This window comes from Amblyomma maculatum, chromosome 10 (genome assembly GCF_055883805.1).
Source record: "Amblyomma maculatum isolate TAMU_Amacu chromosome 10, ASM5588380v1, whole genome shotgun sequence".
In the NCBI taxonomy this organism is placed as follows: Eukaryota; Metazoa; Arthropoda; class Arachnida; order Ixodida; family Ixodidae; genus Amblyomma; species Amblyomma maculatum.
Window position 1 is genome coordinate 164,855,551 of NC_139353.1, and position 15,671 is coordinate 164,871,221.

The 15,671-nt window shown below is 48.6% G+C and overlaps 1 protein-coding gene across 1 annotated transcript in view; it reads right to left on the minus strand.

Annotated features, from left to right (window-relative positions):
• Positions 1–1,242: 1,242 nt before the first annotated feature.
• Positions 1,243–15,671, minus strand: part of LOC146177841 (galactosylceramide sulfotransferase-like) — a 247,093-nt gene continuing 232,664 nt past the window's right edge. Inside the window, exon 7 of the mRNA XM_084580609.1 lies at positions 1,243–1,563. Within this exon, the coding sequence (XP_084436735.1) occupies positions 1,426–1,563 (138 nt within the window). The 3' untranslated portion in view covers positions 1,243–1,425. The remainder of the gene's footprint in view (positions 1,564–15,671) is intronic.

Consider the following 15,671-nt stretch of genomic DNA (forward strand, 5'->3'; position numbering starts at 1 on the left):
TCTCTATCACCTATAGTCAGCCTAACCAGCTAACCAGTGAAAGAGTAGAACATAGAAAATAATAAGCGCAGACAAAAAGTTTGTCAGTGCTCCATCGGCGTTTCTTTCGAAGAACGAGTTGTTTGTTTTCTTGGTCGAACGTCAACGGTCTCGAGGTAGCACTCCCCATTACGGGTTGTTTGCTCCCTTGCGTAGAATTTTTAGGGCTCGTTGCATACAGTTTTCATTTTTGTCTCTTTGCAGTGTTTTTTCTGCTTGTTTCAGTTCAGTTCAGTTCAGTCGTTCAGTCGTGTCCAACTCTTCGTGACCCTATGGACCATGTCACGCCACGTTTTCCTGTCTCTCACTATCTTTCTTGTTTATCTTGCTTGTTTAGCTTTTGGTTTTATTAATACGCTGTTAAACGGTGGTTCTGAAATTCAGTGTTCACGTTTTCGAGTGTTATTGTTAACTTTTCACCTCACGTTCGCATGTGTTAATGTCGTCGCGGTGCTTTCTTCCTTTCCATGCCACCTCTGATGCAGATGTTCTATGAGTTTTCCTTTCTTTTTGCCTGAGGGGCTGGGTCGTGTTAGGTTTAAATCGAAATGGCATATTATTTCTTTTCTTCTATTTGTTTATATTTCCTATCGCCTTCCGGGCTTAAATTTTGTGGCCCATTCGTTTTATGTTGTTTCGGGTGTTGCTTTTTACACTAAAGTGTTTCCCATGTGCGGTGACCAGTCCTTTGCTTGATGGTAGATCTAATGCTCGTGCGCGAGATGTTTCTTATCGGACTTAGCCTCCACGTATTGCCGTGAATTGTTTTCATGTTCAGGGAGGGTGTTGCTTTTTAAAAACTAGGCATTTCGGCAGCCTCTCAATAAAGTTGAAAGTTGGCGCTTGTCCTTGTTAGTTCTCCGTGCTTGTCTCTTTCTGCCGTGCCTTTCATGCCAAGACTGTCTGACTAACTCGCCCAAAAGTTCACGCTTCTGTGGACACGGTGGTCTTCTGAGTCGCAGTGCCAAACTAAGGGAGGCCTCTAATTAAACGCAAGCGATTGTATATGCCTACAACAGGTCCTTCTTAGACGCCTCCTCCAAAAGCGGCATCTGGTTTCCCTGCGTGCGTGCGTGCGTGCGTGTGCGTGCATGCGTGCACGTGTTTGTGTGTGTGTGTGTGTGTGTGTGTGTGTGTGTGTGTGTGTGTGTGTGTGTTCGTACGTACGTACGTACGTACTTGGGTGACGCCGCGACAGCACGTGGACTAGTACTTTATTTCATATGCCACTGCTTATTAATTGTTTTATCGGCGTTCACGCACTCCACTGCTTGTGGCCCCATGCTCACTATATACACCAGGTAGCAAGTTCTGCGTCAGAGCAAGACGTGCATGGCACTACATGACAGAGCACTCGCCGGTAGTTGCGGCTACCAGGAATCACTTTCAAGGATGCCGTAAAACCGCTGGTTGTGTAGTGCCCTTTTCATTCTGCTTTCTGCGCAGTCGTTCCGTGAACGCCAGCTCTGGCAGTAGCATACGTGTGCACTCTTCTGAGCTGTTCTTCGCGCGGAATGTCAGGACCTGCGACAAGAAAATACAAGAATAACATCACGCTTTTGAAAAAACATTCATTGACTGCTCTGCGCTGATATGCGTAAACCTAGCGTAATAAAAATGACTAAAATATACAGGACCAACTGCTGAATTAAAATAAGCTTTGATTTTAAGAACTGAAAACGAGTAATGTCGGTCATGCGCATTGCCAAAGCCCGAAATATGAAAAATTTCAGGGTGCTCGTTAATACCACTCAGTGCAAGTTAGGCAGGTAAGCAGTGCAAGTTAAGAAGTAGAACATCCGCCTCACATGCAAGAGGACCGTGGTTCTAATCCCGGTGCGCGAAATTTGCTGCCGCATTAAAAAGCAAATTCGCTTGCCGATGGATTTGCGCAAAAAAGTTTTCGAGTGCGAACTGAAACAGGTGAACACCTCCGGCAACGCACTCCTTCACCAGAACGACAGTTCACCACACTGGTGCAGTATATGTCCACACAGCACAAGCCACCGACCCAATATTATGAACCTCTTGGCAAATCCCAGCCCACATAAAAAGTGCGTATCCACTCTTTCCCCAGTATTGGCAATGCCATTTTCCAGAGAGTACCGATTATGGCCCTGCCGCTCCTGAGGTACCAATGCGGGCAATATCAGCTCATGACCCTTCCAATGATGGCCCTAGATATGCTCTTGTCCCCCGTATTAGCAGCGCCACTCTATTACATTGCCTACGAAGGCCTTAGTTTTCCACTGTTTGGTGGTAGGTGGTAGTGGTTTATTATTACTTATTAAAGAAGAAGAGTGTTGCCGGCCGTGGCAACTGCTATCTAAAAAAAGACTGAAGTGCCTGAGTAGCACCCGGTGGGAAAGAAAAGGGGATAGGGAGAGGAAGTACAGATGGGAGCGATATGAAGAAAGGACATGGGGAGCTTTGTACATGATTTACAATATACAAAAGGGAAACGAGTTTGCGTCGCTCGTGCGCAAGTGTCCGAACACTGTCCACAAATTTTACAATATAGTTGCATGGGTGTATATACATAGCCGCGCGCATGTAGCGTCCTATCTCAGGCGTATCACGCTCGCAACATTATACACAAGCTGCCGGGGTGGGGCGCCCGGCAGCATGCGTCTAAGGTAGCACACATTGAGCGTTCGGGTCACGCACGCACTGCCTGCGAAGAGCAAGCGAGACTTCAAGGCCGCCTGCTCGATGAACGCAGAGGCTCACCATTGTCCTGTTAGGGTTCGCGCACATGGGAGCATCTGGATGCTGTCCGGGATGATTGCGAGCGCCCTATAAGCCGCGAGCACCTCGCCACGTGGCTCTGCGGATGCAGTACAGCGAAGCAGCCTGTGCTTAAATGTCTCCACTGCACTGTAAACACAACACACGTCGCTCGACGAAAGTCCACGGCACACCCGTCCTACCCCAGGCCACACGCAGCCGACGCGCACTCGGATGACCATTGCACGCTGAAGGCGCGACAATGAGCGCGCGCCGACAACAGAGATGCGCTCTCCTCAGGCAATGCATGGGTCTGGGTGTTGCTGACAGAGGTGGTCATAGATCACCGCACGCACGTCCTCCAGAGCAAGAGGTTCGTCGCTGGGAGTAAGCTGATATGCGGCGGTGTTGAGCTTGTCGGCTTGCTCATTGCCGTGTATGCAGCAGTGACCGGGTACCCACTGCGCCTGAATTCTGCATATGCACTCTTCGAGGCGCTCGAGGCACTCGCGTATCGCGCACAGCAGCGGTGTGCCACGGCCGGGAGTCTGCAGGCGGGTGAGAGCGGAGCGGGAACCACACAACAGTGTACACCTGGGAGGTGGCGGAGTACTGGTAAGGAATAGGTCCAGGCCCAGGCGAAGGCCCAGTAGTTCCGCCGTAGTCGAAAAACCCAGGTGGTGGTGGTGGTGAAAAACTTTATATTTGGGAGCCTTAAGTGATTACATCCTAATGGCGGGTCGGCTCTTGGCTTCGTGTTGTGGCCGGAAGCTGGTGCTTCCCAGCGACAACCAAAGCCCGCTCCGTCAGCCGCTTTGGAACGGCCGGGTCAGAGGATGGACACCGCAGCCTCCCATCGCTCGCGGTCGGAGAGTTGCCAAGTGGCTGGAGGATGGAATTCCGAGCATTTGATCATGTGTGCAAAATCAGCTTTGGGTGCCCCACACAGGGTGCACTGCGGCGAGAACAGTCCTAGATGGATCAAAGCTAAAGCAGGGGATGGGAATGTACGGGACTGAAGCTGGCGCCACGTCGCCTGTTGTAGCTTAGTCATAGATTTATGAGAAGGAGGGTAGATGGTTCGTTCATCACGGTAATGGAGAGAGATTTCGGGACAGGATACCATGCGCTCGCGAGCATCTCCGCAGGCAGTGGCAGCCCTGCTCGGTGACGTGTCCCCGAGCAAAAGAGTGAGCTGCTTCGTTGCCTTGGTGACCCGTGTGAACGGGAACCCATATTAATTGAATAGGGTGTCCGGGTGGGGGGAGGGAGGCGAGGAACCGGAAGGCTGGGCTAGAGATCCGACCGCGAGCGAAGTTCCGTACGGCGGATTTAGAATCGCTAAAGATGGTTGTGGCTCGGGTAGTAGCTACGGAGAGGACAACCGCCGCCTCCTCCGCCTCCAGGGAAGTGGAGGCGAAAGTTGTACCGGCCGCGACTAGTTGCAAAGAGTTGGAAACAGCGCTGAGGGCGAACGCAGGGCTGGAGGGGTATGAGGCAGCGTGTACGTAAACGGTGTCTGGCTGGAAGCCATAGTGTTTGCGAAGGGCTTCTGCGCGTGCCTTGCGACGAGCGACATGGTGCTCTGGGTGAATATTCTTTGGCAGGGGATGCACCTTAAGAATGCGGTGTATCGCAGGGGGAAGTGTATGTTGTGTAGAGCAGGGACCGGGAGGTGAGAGATGGATGCGAGCAAGGATCTTCCGGCCGGTGAGGGTAGATGATAATCGCTCCAACTGGGCTGAGCGGTGGGCTACCGCGAGCTCAGCTAGGGAGTTATGGATGTCCATGTAAAGAAGGCGTTCATTGAAGGTGTAGCGGGGTAAGCTGAGGGCGGCCTTGTACGCCTGTCGGATAAGGGCGTTAACCTTGTCTTCCTACGCCCGCGTGAGAAAGAGGTAGGGGAGCGAGTACCCAACACGGCTCAGAAAAAATGGCTGTACCAGGCGTCTGAGGTCATGCTCGCGCATGTCACGATGGCGGTTGGCTATGCGGCGGATGAGGCGGATTCTTTGATGAACCATCACCGTCAGCTTAGCGATGGTTGCGGTACCATCACTATCATGGGTAACCCCCATTCAAAACATTTGCGCTGGAGCCTCACGCACACTCGGTTATCTGCGACGTAACATGAAGGCCGCATCCCCGGAAATAAAGCAACTAGCCTATATAACTTTCATTCGCCCCAAAGTAGAAATATGCGTTCTCTGTTTGCCACTCATACCAAGCGTATCTCGCCACCGACCTTGAAGCCATACAGAATCACGCAATCCGATTTATAATATCTTGCTATTCAAAGAAAACCAGTATCAATGCACTGAGACAATCCATCGCCATTCCATCGCTCATGTCACGCCGTATCATATCTCGCCTATGTCTTCTACATCACTTCTATTATCATCCCCGTTCGAGACATACAAAGCTACAGCCCCCTCACAGGACATCTAGCCGCATAAACCATAATCATAGCATTGCACGTATCAACTGTCGCACCTTAGCATTAAATTCTTCATTTTTTTCCGGACGCAATACTACTGCGGAACGCCTTAACACCATCGTATCATGCACTGATCGCAAATCATTCAGGATAAAATGAAACGACCATCTTTCGTGAAGAAATCGCTGATGACGTCTGCAGAATTGTGGGCGCGCGGGGGAGGCAGCGCTTACCTTGTCTTGACTTTTTTTACGCGTGTTTGTAGTTCTGCTGACGTTGCCATCGATGACGTACCAACCGGCTCAAGTTTCACCAGTTTCGTGAAAGCGTTTTTCTCATGCAAATTTGTATAACATTTTCTGCGTCATTTACTTATGGTATATTGTTCTTTTTGTTTTTAATATTATTTCGTCTAACCCTTTCATTATTTATCTTGTTTCTGTTTTCTTTTATTGTTGTTTTAATGTTTTCCTGTTCTTGTTCGCATTGTATATTGAGTTTGCTCCCCCCTTATGTAATGCCCTCGGGCCTTTAAGGGAAAAATAAATGAAATGAAAAAAAAAAAATTGCCATCGTTTTGTATCAGGATACCAAGAATCCTGATGTTGTCCACTTATGGTATCCGGGTGTTGTCAATTGTCAAGAAGAACGGGGGAGGAGGGCCTTTGTCTGTACGACACCTAGGAGGTCGGAGTATGAGAAGCTCCGATTTGGTAGGAGAACATGCCAAGCCGACATTCGCGGCAAAAGATACTACAATCTCTACTCCGGCCTGTAGTGTATCTTCCATGGCGCCAATGAAAGCAGAAACCATCATCCGCTTGCTCTCATTTCCATCTTTCAAACTCGGTAGCATTGGCACCGCACAGGGTTCTGTCCTCTCTCCACTGCTTTTTAATATCACCTTTATCCCCATGGCACACGCCCTCAACCAAATCCTTGCCCTGTCCCACTCCTTATAAAAACCCAGGCGTGTCACTCTTTGCTGACGGTGCAACTGCAGGGCAGGAATGGCGGCCACTTAGGCGAGCGAGGAACGTTCGCTCGCCATGGAGCCGTCAGCGAAAACAAGTAGTTGGCCACTCAGTTGCTCGTTTATGACGGCTCTGGCTAGCTGTTGCACCGCAGAGATTAGTGTACTGCGTTTTCTCGCAATGCCAACGATCCGGGTTTCCACTTTTTCCCCCATATTGACCCTAACATTTCGTTACACTTGCAACAAAGGGCTTGGCTGTGTGCTGTTCCCCCATATTGTGACGAAGAATTGATTGTTCGTGCTGACAGAAGTCGACGCTGAATTTTGTGCAGGTAAGTGAGCGGCATTTTATTTCCTGCTGTGCTAGATAAGGCAGTCCGGGTGAACTGGCCGTATCAAGGCCCTCCATAACATTATTGGCAATTTTAGGCCATGACAGAATCCTTGATGACCGCAGCTATTGAACGTGCCCTTAGTATCGGTTACGTCAATTCTACAAGGAAGAAGTAATTGACCATGACTTGCCGCCCATCCTTCAACATTCTCTTCAGTTACGGTGGAATAACGGCATAATCCGTGGTAAGTTTGATATGAAGTTTTGGTTCAAGGCCTATATATGGAGCTGATGAGCCATAGGCTTTTTTGACGTCTCTTGGTGTGCCATGAGCACCCGCCTTTACGGTCAAAAGAGGCGCGGGATCCTCTTTACGGTTACCCGTCATCCCTCTATGAGGTTTGAGAACACATTTAGAAGTTAGGCCGGTGAACCCGTGAAGTACGTGTGTCCGTGTGTGATTGAGAAATAAGTTCAAATAGGTCACTTTCTTTTACAAACGACTGAAATTTTTATAGATAGTAGTCCGAATTACACTGCATAATAATCGAGAACCATAAAAAATAAAATGCCACGACAAGATATGATAAAACTTAAACGACAAGAGGAAAAACCCGACAATGAACAAAACACATCGACAAAAGATGACTATAAAGACAGCAAAGCGAGTGTTCTAGATATAATAAGAAAGGACAAGGGTTACACAGAAAACAGTGTAAAGGTTCAGGTAAAAGTTCACAAAGGCGAAAACAATATTCAATTAATCAGCAGTCTGTGGGGAAAGGAATTCTCACGCCTTTCTTGTTAGTTGAGGCGTGAAGGCTGGGTTGTTCGGTAGCGGAGGCCGTACAGATGAGGAGAACGATGCATCGATTGCGGGCCCGGTTAAACAAAAGATGATTTTCCAAAGCGGCCGCGAGAGAGGCCCGGAAGACGGAATCTTCCCAGAGCGCACTGACGCGGGCGTTCTGCGGTCTGTTATTTTATACACTCGGCTTGGTGCGCAGCGCCCGCGTCAAGAAAGAGCGGTCGCATAACCCTTCGGCGTGTTTATTCCTGCTCAGAGGAGCGGCGGGGTCCCGTGAGTTTCGCTCTATATCTGAGGCAGAAGCTACCGCTACTTTTGACTTGTGACTTGTGAGGCAGATTTTGACACTTCCCCCCACTGAAGAATACTGTCTCGAAATATTCTAGACAGCCACAAGCGCCGAGAACGACGTTATTGCGCCCCGCAGAGGGGTGCAATTAGATTGGGTTCATTCGATTCATTGAAGAACATTTGTCACTCACTACGGTTCGTGACGCGCATCATATACACACTGATCAGAACCCTCACAGCACCACACTACTGTAGTTTGTCAGTTATGTCTTGCACATACCACAAGTCACGGAACACTGATAGCAATCAAATGAGCACAAATAAACAGGCACATCATGTAGTGTTTTCATTACACAATCAACACAATGCAGCTAGGTAGTAGTTCACGCTATTCCAGCCGACTCATGTAATCTGCTCCCACGCTCTCGCTGTGCTTAATGTACTCGACACGGAGGTTGTATTCCTGAAGCTTACTACTTCAGCGCAGAACGCGGCTGCTCGCAGACTGTTTCTTTTGTGAACATCCAAGGCTGGTGTCCGTCTGAACGATAAACCTTCTCCCGTAAAGGAAGACTTGAAATTTCTCGATTCCCAAAACGAGTGGTAAAGCCTCTTTCTCAGTGGTTGAATAGGCTACATCTCGAAGGAGCAACTTGCAGCTGGCATAGGTAACTGGGTGCAGGATTTTGTCATACGACTGAAGCAGAACGGCCCAACACCACTATCAGAAGCATCCGTTCGCAATACGAATTCCCTGTCAAAATCTAGAAGTTTTAGAACCGGTGCTTCAGCCAGTTTTTCCAGCAAGTTATTGAAAGCCAGATCTTGCTCGGGGCCCCAGCTCGCGACTGAAAGTTGTCCCTTCCGTGTTAGATCTGACAGCGGATAGGTCAGATCAGCATAGTTAGAAATGAAATCACGGTAGTAACCCGTGATTCCCAAGAAGGATAGGACTTGCTTTTTTGTTTTCGGCCGTGAAGCTTCTTTTATCTTCTGTAGTATCTTGGGGAGGGGTGACAATTTTCCGGACGTAATTTTGGGGCCCAGGAATGCGACGGTTTGCATTTCGATCTCGCATTTGAGAGGTTTGATAGTGAGATAGCCACTTCAGTTCGGGCAAACGCCCCGTACAATGCTTGGCAATGCTGCTCGCATGTCGCGCTTGCAATGAGTACATTGTCGAAGTAGTACGCCACGTCGGGAATATCGGCCAAGATGCTCCGCATCACCTTCGTAAAAATGGCTGGCGCCGTCTTAATACCGAAGGACATAAATCGGAATTTAAAACGCCCCGCGCCAACCGTGAAAGCAGTCATCGCCTTTGAATCGGATGAGAACGGCACTTGCCAATATCCCATAGATATCTACTGCAGTAGGATGCTGAGTTAGGCAAGTTGGTTGAAGTTCATTTTGTAAGGGAAAACAACGCAAAATGGCGAAGGACAAAGTAAAAAGAGCACGCAGACGAGCGCTGACTCGCAACACTACGTTTTTATTCAGACATCAAATACATGTATATATAGCATCACATGACCTTTCCTTCCCCGGGCACATGTCCAGAGCATACCTCAGAACGCCACATCATAGGAAAAAGCAAAACCCCAGCAAACCGATACGAGGAAAAAACGCAAGAAGAGATACAAAACACAGAAAAATGCCACAAAAAAACTAAAACATTTAACACACAATCACTTCAAGCTTTGTGAAAGGCATTTTTTTTAACTATCAAAATGATGGCTGGTTAACGCGTTCATCTTGTCTTTTGCGAATGTGGTTTGCTTCCATTAACTCCCTTGTCGCCTTATCTTTATGACGGAATAAAATACGTGTTTCCGCGACTGGTGGTCTGCACACTTTCTCGTTCGCTTTGATGCAACCTTCATCCTCATCATCATCAGCCTGACTATACCCACTGAAGGTCGAAAGCCTCTCCTATATTTCTCCACTTAACCCGGTTGTGTGCTAGTTGTATCCACTTGACCCCTGCGAACTTCTTAATCTCATCCGCCCACCTAACTTTCTGCCGCCCCCTGCTACGCTTTCCTTCCCTTGGAATCCAGTTTGTTACCCTCAGCGACCATCGGTTATCCTCTCTTCGCACTACATGTCCTGCCCATTTCCATTTCTTCTTCTTAATTTCCACTAGAATGTCGGTAACTTGAGTTATTTCTCTGACCCACTCTGCACGCTTTCTATCTCTTAATGTTACCCCTACCATTTTTCGTTCCATAGCCCTCTGGGTTGTCCTCAACTTAAGCAGAACTCTCTTGGGTAGCCTCCATGTTTCAGCCCCCTAGGTGAGTACCCATTAGGTGATCAAATGCAATCTTGGCAGTGCTTTTTTAGATGGGAATACGTTGATTCAGAGAGTGACCTGTGTGGTCTGTCCAATATGCAATTTCTTGCAGAACAGAGGATGCTCGTAAACTACTGAACATGCACATTTACACATCTTGACTTATGTGATATCGCACAATGAAAGGGGCTGTTTCTTGTCAGTCTCCCACCGGTTCCTTATCATGCTGCAAAGCCCCCTAATCTTTGTGGCGCAGAAAACACAACGTCCACGTCAAACCTTCCCGAAACCTTTTTCCGATTATGAGCAGTTCGATGCACATACGGAGTTACTGCAATTTTTTGTCTTTACTTTTCAATATTGCATTTGAGAAGTGTTGGCGTACGGCTCGTAGTAACTTTTCGCAAGTTGCAGCAATCACTACTTTTGGATTAGCGGCGGCTTCTAACCTTCGCACTTGCAAGTGCACACTATATCTGCTATGCAGTGATGACACGAATATGTCAGGCTTGAACATATGCTGGTGTATTGCAATTTAATTTTTCACTAGTTTAGAATGCGCTGAGGCAAAATTTAAGATTGGTTTTGGGGATTTTGGCGAATGCATCCAGCAAACATGTCCTTCCTTAAATGTCAACTTTAAACTTAAAAATTGGAGAGCATTTTCAACCGGCAACTCAAAGGTGAAAGACAATCAGACAATCCTTTGCCACATTCCTGAAACACCTTTATAATGCCATTTACTCTTGCATTTAAATAGTCTCTATGTACCAACACTAAAAAATCATCAACAAATCTTGATATATAAATAACCACATCTTCAACCTTCGTTTTGATTTCACTGTTTACATGAGCAAGGAAAATATTACTGAGCGCCAGAGCAACTTTAGAACCAATACATATGCCCTTTATTTGAACATAGACATCCCATTACCAATCTACATACGTTGACTTCAGATAGAAAGCCAAAAGCTCAAGAAATGCTGCCACAGAAATTCCGCATTGACCCACAAAACTTTCTTTATCGTTCTCTTCATCTATGCACTTGTGTACAGCTTTCAACATGCCCTTGTGTGGAAGGGACTAATAGGGATCCTGTATATCAATGCTGAAACCGGAACATCCCCTGCATTTTTTGCTTCAGAAATTCACTAGTGTGTCTGTATTCTTGGTACCAAAACGATCATTAACCGTTTTATACTGAAAGGTGCCTTTGAAGGAATCCCGAAACCAAAACCTGCCACGTGCCGCCTGCGGAAATGATAGCCCTAAAGGGAACGTAAATTTTGTGGGTTTTAGCCGAGAAAAAAGTCCAATTCCAATGCCTGTGATTTTTTAACCGAAGTGTCCAACGAGTCTAGACTGCAATTATTTAGGAGTGAAACAGCACGCTCGTTCACATTCACAAGGGCAACATTAACCCGTCTAAAACGCTTTTTTACGGCTGCCGAAGCTTTTTCATTGAACATCACTTCTGAAATCACTACAAAATGACATCCTCATCCGATAAAACAAGTCGCAGATTGTTGCTGTGAAAAAACTACTAATCCACGCAAGTCCTCCCTCCGTTTCGGCTTTCCAGTTGACATACAAAAGGCGTTGACGCTTTCTTCCAGGAACCTTGGCAGCATATCCTCTTTCCTTGATATACTTCTGGATAGGGTCAATCTTTCCACATGTGAAAGGACTGGTTCCTGGGTGTACTTAGCCCCTTTTTCCAATGTCTTACAATGTTGCGGCGGAAGACGTGCGTCGCCCAAAAGCTGCACTTTTACAGCTGGTTTCTCCGTCCTCTTTTTTCCTTGGAAGGTGTGGAATTGCGGAAACCACAGGAATCTTCCGCAGACTACCCATAGGCAATCTTTCAGGTGTCGTGCCTGTCGCCACAGCCCTGAACGAAGGATGGAACCAATTTGCCTCGATTGTCTTGGTGACGGCTGCAAGGGTTCGTAAATGATCTGAAGATCTGAGGGGCATAAGCCGTGCTTGAAGTGCCAGGCGACTACTCAGGCTCTGCATACAAACACTTCATACAGCGTGGCGATGTACGCCGGGGTAGTCAAGTTTAAGTTGAAACATGTAAAAGAGCTCTATGCACTAGAAAGCACTGCAGTAGGATTCCGAGTTGGGCGAGTTGGTCGAAGTTCATTTTGTTTTGTAAGGGAAAACAGCGCAAAAGGATGAATGACAAAATAACAAGAGTATGCTGCGAATTTGCAGGGTCGCAGCGGAGCACCAGAGCAAGATGACCAGCGTGGCAGGCTGCTTATTCTGAACAGCCCGTGCCGTGCTTGCGCTCCGAGCACGCCCTGTACATCTTTATTTTTCTCGAACACGGGCTGGTAGCGCTGATCTCAGCGTCTCCGCTTTATAGCGTCGGCGGGTGCTATAAGGCCCCTCGCCTAGACGGAACGGCGAAATGGACGCGCCGACGGGGCAGAGATGGGGCTGCCACAGCGGTAAGCAGGTCTGCAGATAAGCCGGAAACATCCGAGGGGAGCTCATGAGGAGGTGTCTCCAGGTACACGGGTTTGAGGCAGTTTAGAGAGACGACCTCTTCACGACCACCCAGCAGGGTTGTCGCTGAGGTTGTCGTCCTGTTGAGGACGCGGTACGGGCCTTCGTATGAGGGGGTAAGAGGCGCCTTTACAGCGTCTCACCTGAGAAACAGATGCGGCGAGGAAGCAAGGTCTGGGTGCACAAAGACTTGATGGGCAGACGAGCGAGGCGGCACTGGGCGCAGATGCTGAAGACAGTCTTGTAGGCGGTGAAGGTATTGTAGGGGCTGGGACGAGGGAGCCGAAGGTACGAACAAATCTTCGGGAAGCCGCAGGGATGTACCGAAGACGAGTTCGGCCGCCGAACAGCAAGGTCACGACGGAGGACGGCACGTAGGTCTAGGAGCACCAAGAAAGGTAGTCGAACCAGTGCTCGTGGTCCAGGCGCGCAGTGAGGGCTGAGGGCAGCCTTGAGCTGGCGATGGAGCCGCTTGACCATGCCGTTGGCAAAGGGATGGTATGATGTGGTGCGGCAGTGTTTAGTGCTGAGAAGCTGTGTGAGCGAAGTAAAGAGGGCACATTCGAACTGGCGGCCGCGACCCGTGGTAACAATTCCGGGGCAGTCGAAGCGGTAAACCCAGGCTGAAACGAAAGCTCTGGCAGCTGTTTGCGCAGTAATGTCCGGAATTGGCACGGCTTCTGGCCAACGGGTGAAGCGGTCAACCATCGTCAGAATATACTTGTAGCCCTGAGAGAGGGGAAGCGGTCCAACCAGGTCAAGATGAATATGGTCACAGCGCGATCCAGGCGGCAAGAAATATTGAGGAGGAGTCTTGGTATGGGCGTGTCACTTTGGCGGACTGAAAAGCAAGGCACGAGCGGGCCCACTGGCGAACGTCGGTGCTAATGTTCGGCCAGACGTAACACTGGGTAACGAGGCGCCGTGTGGCTCAAATGCTAGGATGGCAGGTGTCGTGGAGGTAATGGAAAATTGCACGACAAAAGGCCTCCGGGATGAACGGTCCAAGTAGAGCCGATGATACCAGAGCGATCCGGGTACAAGCGTATAAGGCACGAGCTGCACACGGAGAGCTCGGGGGTGGGCACGCAGGGCTTGCAGCTCAGGGTCTTCAAGCTGCGCCCGGGCCAGAGATTGCCAGTCCACAGAAGGTGAAGACACGCCGATGGTGGTAATGCGTGAAAGTGCGTCAGTTGCCTCGTTGTCGGTGCCTTTGATATGTCGAATATCGGTTGTGAACTCCGATATGTAGGCCAGCTGACGAAGTTCATGGGCGACGTACTTCGAAGAGTTCGTACCGAACACATACACCAGAGGTTTATGGCCCATGAGAACGTAAAATGGCTGGCCCTCCAAGAAGTGGCGATAGTGCTGGATGGTGGAGTAGATGGCAAGCAGCTCACGGCCAAATACGCTGTAGTGAGAGTCGGCAGGCTGTAGCTTCCGAGAGAAGAAACCCAGTGGGTGCCACTCGGAGTCAATCTGCTGCTAGAGAACCGCACCAATGGCCACGCTAGAAGCATCCACTTTGATGCGAGTGGGCACGAAAGCCCTAGGGTGGATGCGAACGACTGAATTGGCGAGGGCTTGGTTTGCAGCCGTGAAAGCGGCCTGAGCTTCGGGAGACCAGGAAATCGCGGAGGATGACGACTTGGTGGTGCGGAGAAAGTCAGTCAAGGGGGGAAAAAGCTCGGCGCAGTGCGGAATAAAGCGCCTTGAAAAATTCACTAGGCCCAGGAACTCGCGGAGCTTGCGTAGGGTAGTGGTTGCTGGAAAGTCCTTAACAGCCTGGACGTGAGAAGGCAATGGATGAATTCCCCGCGCCAATATGTGGTGGCCGAAGAACTGGAGATCAGAAGAGCCGAAAACACATTTCTGGGCATTGACGACCAAGCGAAACTCTTGGAGGCGTTGAAAATGTTCCCGGAGGGGACGCTCGTGATCCTGTGGAGAACGGCTCGCTACGAGGATGTCGTCGATGTAGTCAAATACCGCCGGGAGTCCACGCGTCACTTCGCGTCACTTGCTTTTGCGGTATATTATGTATTTAACGGTGCACTTATGTTTGCTTTTGTGCCCTGTTTGGGCCTTAATATGGTCAATTTATTTAAAAAGCATAGTTGTTACTTTACTGTTTTTGGCTGATTTTGTTATTTTTTACGACGTTGCAATGCAAACGTGTTTGAATTGCTAATTTGATTGTACAGCGCTTCACCCCATTCGAGCTAGCCTATACACGCATATGCCCTGTGCGAACATATTTCTGTGGAACACTACAGCAGTATTTCATATACAAGAAATAAAAATAATAACGGTTGATGCTGGTTAGACTTCTGGTATCCCAGTTAGCGCAAAGCATGCATTCTAAGTGAATAATGTTCATTATAGTTGGAGGTGTTTTGTAATATTTGGCCCAGCATTTTACTCCTACATGCGAAAGCGTCGCCGTTTTGGAGAAATAGAAGACTGCGCTGCGCGTTTTTCTCTGGAGAGAAGAAGTAGCGAAATAAATCTTTAGAAAAATCAAAAATCAAAATAAAAATAAGCCTTGTGGCACAAATGTCAGCTTGGATAAAGAAAGGGACAGCGAATAAACAGTAACAACAAATAGGGTTGTCAGATAAAAAAAATTATAGCAAAGCATATGCGACCGAGCATGCTGTCCGAAGTCAAGCACTTGGGCCCAATGACTTCATTGACAAGTTTTCCTTCCTGTCGTTGTGAAGACACTTCTCAGAGCACGCGCAAGCAGAAGGAAATCAGACATGCATGCAGTGCCCTTGTTGCTGCTGACAGTACCCCTCCCCTCCCCCTTGTCAAGTCGCTTCTCCCCTCCTATTATTCCTGCTGGGACCCTTTCCCGGAAGACCTCTAGCTTCCACCTTGCGAGGCACTATTTTCTTTGTGATTTCAGGCGCAGAGCTTTTCGAACCTCTTTTCCCGCCGAACGTCAACTCTCCCTCGTCCTTCTGACAATCTTACTGAGCCCATTTTAGGCTGCATACCTTCTTTTTCGACAAGAAACGCCCTTTTCGTCCCCTCACGACTTTTCATGCTCTCCCGTACCACGGCGGGGACACTGTCTCCAAGACACATGACCACTTTCTTTCTTTATTTGTTCCTTTCCATTACAGAAAACCTGAGCGAAGTCTAAAGGCTACAGAGCCTAACAAAGGCTTTCTCTATGGATGAGGTTCAGCGTGCAGTTTGAAAAATGTATACAAAAACATACAAAAGAGCACATAC